Source organism: Rhinolophus sinicus, linkage group LG09, assembly GCF_036562045.2.
Source record: "Rhinolophus sinicus isolate RSC01 linkage group LG09, ASM3656204v1, whole genome shotgun sequence".
Lineage (NCBI taxonomy): Eukaryota > Metazoa > Chordata > Mammalia > Chiroptera > Rhinolophidae > Rhinolophus > Rhinolophus sinicus.
The window spans coordinates 64,368,116-64,374,367 of record NC_133758.1 but is presented as its reverse complement, the minus strand read 5'-3'; the positions used below and the strand labels follow the sequence as shown (position 1 = coordinate 64,374,367).

At 38.9% G+C, this 6,252-nt stretch overlaps 1 protein-coding gene across 1 annotated transcript; it reads left to right on the top strand.

Moving 5' to 3' along the window:
• Positions 1 to 423: 423 nt before the first annotated feature.
• Positions 424 to 4,320, top strand: YAE1 (YAE1 maturation factor of ABCE1). The gene is made up of 3 exons (XM_019710256.2): positions 424 to 623; positions 2,010 to 2,131; positions 3,728 to 4,320. Exons 1-3 carry the CDS (start codon positions 495 to 497, stop codon positions 4,149 to 4,151), a joined length of 675 nt encoding a protein of 224 aa, XP_019565815.2. The 5' UTR covers positions 424 to 494; the 3' UTR covers positions 4,152 to 4,320.
• Positions 4,321 to 6,252: the final 1,932 nt, after the last annotated feature.

Below are 6,252 nucleotides of genomic sequence, written 5' to 3'. Positions count from 1 at the left end.
TTGCTCCACGCTCCTAATAATTAAAACGTCAGGCTGTCAAATCCCTTAAATGCACAGACGGAGATTCTAAAAGACACCGGAGCCTGTGCCTAGTAATAGCCCATCAACTGAACTACATTGAATAGTTTTACAAACGCGCACGACTCCAAAACCCAGTTTACTAGGGAGACCCTAGGAGAAATAAAGTGTTCGCAAAGGGTTCAGGCTGTCTTGACCCGCAGAGGTCAAGGTCGGCGGGCCCAGCGAGGAATGAATCCGCCTCGCCCACCACAGGAGTCCGCCAACACTTTGAGTCAACTGAGGAAGGCCGACAATACCAGGGAGCGAAAACAGCCGGCGGAACGTAGGTCCCACCCGAGACCGTCCCCGTCGCGCACGCGCACGCGTACGCGCACGCGCCCCGCGAGCCCCGATTCGCAGACGTCGCCCCGCCCCTCAGACCGGAAGGAGTTGCGGGCGTTTCCTGCGCTCAGCGGCCTGTGGTTACCTCGGTGATGTCGTGGGTTCAAGCCGCAACTTTCCTCGACGATCAAGGAGAAGAGGGGGAAGTGTTTGATGAGGAAGCCGACGAGTCGCTCCTGGTGCAGCGGGAATGGCGGAGCCACATGCAGAGACGCGTCAAAGTAAAGCTGTGTGGAGGGCGCGGGGATCCCTTGATATGCTGGGTCGTGGGGAGAGGGGTGCGAAGTTGTGAAGAAGCTGCGTCCGGAGATTAGAGGCCAGGGTGGTCGCGGCCTGGCCAGGCGCTGCCCTTCCTACCGCTTGTTACACAGTCCGGCCCGCGTCCTGCTAGGATTTCCCAAGGGCTTACTTGAAAGCGTGTGAAACCACAGGGAGCTTTCCTCGATGGTCTGTGGGGTGGGTTAGACGCTGGGTCCGACCAAAATAAACTATCTAAACGTTGAGGAGAGTACAGTTTGATGAGGACCACAGAGAAAGGGGGAGGAGAAGTGTATAATATATAAACTGACTGTACTAATTATGGGTGTCCGAGGACATGTACACAGTTTACACGGGTTGCTCGAATGGATGAGGAGCCTAAAGTTAGAGGCGGTATTAATCTGTACGGAAAAAGTGAACGTAAGAATGTTGTCAAAGGGCAATGAGGGAAAGTTAATATGGAGTACCGGTGGCTAAGTGAGGAAATATTAAAGTTAATTTCTTTTTTTATTTCTTAGGTGTGATTTGTCCATTTCTAATTTGTCTCACTATCCAATAAGACTAAGCTTAATACCACACACCCAATTTCTAGGTGGAGCATTCCAGAGTCAGGACCCAAATAGTGAGGTCCACTTCTACTTAATATCCTTGCCAACAATTAGTTAAATTGCCCGTAAATCTGCTTTTGTTTAATGTTTCAGTAAAATAATATTTGTTTAGCCCAACAACCATGTTGTCAGTTTCAGAAATACTTTATATGAGGCGGGGGCATCTGTTATTGAGCATCTTTTGAGTGCTGTGGCACCAGAGGAGATGCAGGACAAAATCCCTGCCCACAGAGAATTTGTACTTTGATTGAATTTAGGTATCAAGCAAAATTTCTAAAACCAGATTTGTCATTTTCCTTTTGCTAAACCAATTTCCTCTTCCTCTACTCCAGTTAATTATTCAAGACTTTCAATAACTCTGCTTACCGCTCACCCTCCTCACCCTCCCACACCAATCCTATCAGTTGCAAAGGGGCCAGACACATAATTCTTCTTTCTATGTATCTTTTCTGTGATGCCATTGCTAACACAGGATTTTTTAAAAACTGTATAAGAATTAGTACTTTTTTAAGTGTACCAAGTAAGTCTAGACTTCAAAAACGAGATAAACAAATAATACGTTTTTATGAGCATAGCCTACTTTGTGTGGCTATGCCATATGTTATAGAACCTTATGTTAAATATACACAGGAAAGTCTTATTTCATCGATTTTCTAAGTTAGTTCTATGACTTTCAGGGAAAATCTACAGTGGTTCACTTGATGTTAGTTACAGCTGCAATTCTTCATTACTTATTTTTAGGAAGGTTATAGAGATGGACTAGAGGCTGGCAAAGCAGTTACTCTGCAACAAGGCTTCAATCAAGGTTATAAGGAAGGTGCAGAAGTCATTATAAACTATGGACAACTCAGAGGAACTTTGAGGTAATTTTTTAAAACTTGCCTTTAACTTACCTTAAACTTAAATGCTCAGTCATTTTAACCTCATTACTACTGGAGGATTTTTATAAAAGTAATGTGTAAAAATAAAGTGTTAAAATGCTTTTCCTAGTGTTAAATCCACACGAGTGCTACAGAACATAGAATGATAATGCCATCAAAAACTCAAAATTGTGGGTTTATCCACTTTAATAAGTGAGCCAGGTGTTGTCCTTTATGGCAAAGCAATGATAGAAAGGTGTGTATTTTTTGCAACCTGAACTACCACCAATCTATATATCAAAGTAATTAGAAGGTTTTCAGGTTTTGAATAAAGCTTTTAGTCTTGCACATGTGACAGAACGTAGTATTACAGACTTCTTGACTAGAAGTATATGACAAAAATTACGGCTGGTATAGAGAGAAAAATGATACCATTTCCCTTAGTCCTGAACATTGAACACCTATCAAGACCCCATAGCAATAATGGCATATGGAGCAAGAAGCGTGACAGGGTTGTCCTCTTTGATACTTTATACCGTTTAAACCGCCCTTGATAGAAAAGATGATGCAAAGAATTATGGTTTGTAAAAGGGTAAAAAATAAAAGTCATCAAAACAAAAAAAATAATGACTGTGTTTAAGGTTTTAGAAAATTCAATGCTCAGGAATCAGAATTTGTAGTCTACTACAGTAGGAAAATGATCAAGTGTTCATCTTCACATCAAGTTAATCTTTTATAATCTTAGAAAGTTTATCGCTAAATCTTTATATCAATTGATTCCATTTTTGAAACATCATTATTTTTAACAACCATTTTATGTCATGGTTATCTGAACAATCTGAAATATCAAAAATCAGAAGTGCTGTCTGTACTAGAAAAGTAAAGAAAAATATTTATTAGGACTAGAAGAATTCTAACCTTCTTCAAGAAAATGGTTAGCTCAGCAAACAGTCTGTTTACAACAAAGTTGGGAAAGTGAAGTTGCCTCAAAACTTTTTTCCTAAGCTTCAGTTTTAATGGCAAGCAAATGCTGTATATGATTAAAACAATGGCTTTCAACCTTGGCTGCACCTTGATATTAGCTAGGACGTTTTAAAAAATAATACCTCTAGAGATTCTGATTTCATTGGTCTGGGGTGTGACTCGGACCTTGATAGTTTTAAAAGCTCCCCGGATGATTCTAATATGCATCCAAGATTGAGACTCACTAGTTTAGAAGTTGTTTGATATCCTTAAAGGAGAAACTGGTGTATCTTTCTCTAAGTTGTATCCCTCATCAGCAGGAGCTACACAGTCATAAAGAGGAAAATCTAAAATGAGGAAAAGTAGATGTGAAGGAGTGGTTATGAATTATAAATAGTTTATGTGATTGAGTCCAATTGTTTAATTTCTATTGAAAGATAATATCCTTATATATATAGTTTTAAATCCTGTTTTTACCATTGTTACTTTCCTGATTTTGACTTGCATTATTATTAATTCAGTTTTGCATGCTGTTATCTAGAAAAGAAACATATAGGGCTTAGTATCAAAAATTCTAAAAGCCTGTGATTATTTGATTTTTTTTCCTATTTAACTCTTGTTTATATTTTCATTCAGTGCTTTGCTCTCCTGGTGTCACCTTCATGATAACAGTTCGACTTTGATCGGTAAAATAAATAATCTTCTGGATGCAGTTGGCCAGTGTGAAGAGTGTGTTCTCAAACATCTGAAATCAGTTACCCCACAGCCCCATGTTGTAGATTTATTGGACTCCATTCAGGATATGGACCTTTGTCATGTAGTTCCAACTGAGAAAGAGAGTGGTAAAGCTAAAGATGAAAGACTCTGTGAAAATAATGCTGAGTTGAACAAAAAATGTAACAAGAGCCTTGGTGGGGTTGACTGTTCATCTTCACAATGTGGTCGGGAGCACACACGTTCTGAAAACCCAAGTCTCTCCTGGATCTTAGAGCAGACAGCCAGCTTAGTAAAACAGCTGGGAGTGTCAGTAGACATATTACAGCACCTTAAACAGCTGTAAAAGTTCACTTTCCTAATGAAAATAACGTTCAGAACATTTCTTAGAGGGTTTTGTTTCTTAATAAGCTTACCAAAATTTGTACTGGTGTCTGCATTGAACACTTCACAATCCTTCATGGAAGTTTGAAATGTCTTCAAAATTAACACTATTAAATGTAACATAAGTCTTTTTTCTCTGTCACTGATAATTTTTGTGTAGTTTAAGATATGCTCAGAAATTCCCGTTGTCATTGTCATTTTCAAATTTCTGATCCAAACCAAGCATTTTCAGACTCACTAGCAAAAGTAAACACAAATCAAACATTTTATAAGGACCTAACCCTACTTTCTGCTCTGTCACCACAGGTGGTTAGGACCTCATCACCAGCTAATCAGACCAGAGTTACTAAAAATAACCTAATGGCTAATATTGTAAATACACACACACACACATATAAAACATATATGAAGACATATTTTGAAAGTATGAGGTTGTAAATGTAAGAAACTGAAGAAATGTTTATACTGATCATTAAAAACACTAAAAATACAAATACTTGTTTCAGTTTCATGTTAATTAAAAGTAAAAACAATTCCTTGAAAAATACAGAAAGTACATTTCATGTTTAATCTACTTAGTTTTTACAAGTATTAAGGAGTTAGTAGTGTTGCCTAACAATTTGCCAAATTATTATATCTAAACTGTAGTTTTATTTCATGTTCACATAGGAATAAAACACTGAAACCACTGACCTGTATTCTTAGCCTGGCATAGATAAAATTATAATCAAACCTTTGCTCTAGGACCTGAGCATATAAGATCAGGAAAAGATTTTATATCACTTTTTTGCTGAAACAAATTTATGTGAAGTGCCTGACGTCAGAGGCACCCAAATAATCACCCCTCATTGTTAGCCTTAATTAGTTTTTCACCAATATTTGCATCTACCATCTAAAAGGCAGATATACTGAGACAAAGAGAGAATCTGATAAAGAGTCTTTGAAGGGATTGAGAAAATGTAGTACTGTGGTCTTAACAACTTCTTCAAAGTTCACAGAACATTAAGGAATTGAAACATTTGAAATCGAAAGACTAGGCAGTGATTCAGGGTTTATTAAAACATGCTGAAAACCAAGTGACATTTGACAGCTGGGTTTTTTAAAAAGTTTATCTCTCTCTAGATGTAAACACTTTCAGAGATTTACTAATTTTTAATCTTTTTTCCACATGTATGGGTACAGGAAAAATCCCATCCTCATGGAATATTATAAGCAGTCTCTATAAAGTCTTTGTTTTGCTCTGTCCATTCTAATGATACATCTCAAGAAAGTCACCTTGTGTAAAAAAATTTCATGACTGCAGCAAGTCTTGAGATTTTATCGGGGCTCGCTGTCAGATTCCCTGAAAGTAACTCCATGCCACCATTAGAAATACGGTGTTTTCGTGTAAATGGTCATAGAAAAAGAAGGCAAGAGAATTAGCTGAGTTGATGAGGCTGTCGGGTTGAAAACATCTCTTAACATTTGCTTTGCCTTTTACAAAATACAGAAGTTCCTGGACTGCAGAGGAATATGAACGGTATGCTCACACTTGTGCTCCAGGAATGTGAGTCTGCCAGAACCACCAAGGGTGAGGGAAAGAAAACCGCTCACCTTATGTCTTCTACCTTGCCTTACATGCTGTAGGCCTGCCAAGTCTTCCCAGGAAAAGGCACTACATAAGCATAAATGTAAGGCAGGATCGCCCCAGAGCAGGCACAGCCAGAGTTTCAAGGCCTAGGACAGTCATTAGGTCTGAGGGATTCAGCTTCCTTAAAAACTGAAATCTCACCTGAAATACGTTGTTTCTAGATGCCGATGTATCTGGCATTTTTCTTTTTTTCTAAAGGTGAGAGTGGAGAAGCCCACAATACTATGCTTTTCTGACATTTCAGTTGCTAGAGCTGCTGAGGCCACCAAAATTTTTGTGATAAACAGGAAGTGGGCAGCTGAATTCACCCACCTGCATCCTTATCTCGTTATCCCTAGCACTGCATGTAAACTGCTTCTGTGGTGAAGCAAAATAAAAGCCTTGCACCAAGTCCAAGTTGTGATTCTCACCCATCTTCAAACGAAAATTAAAG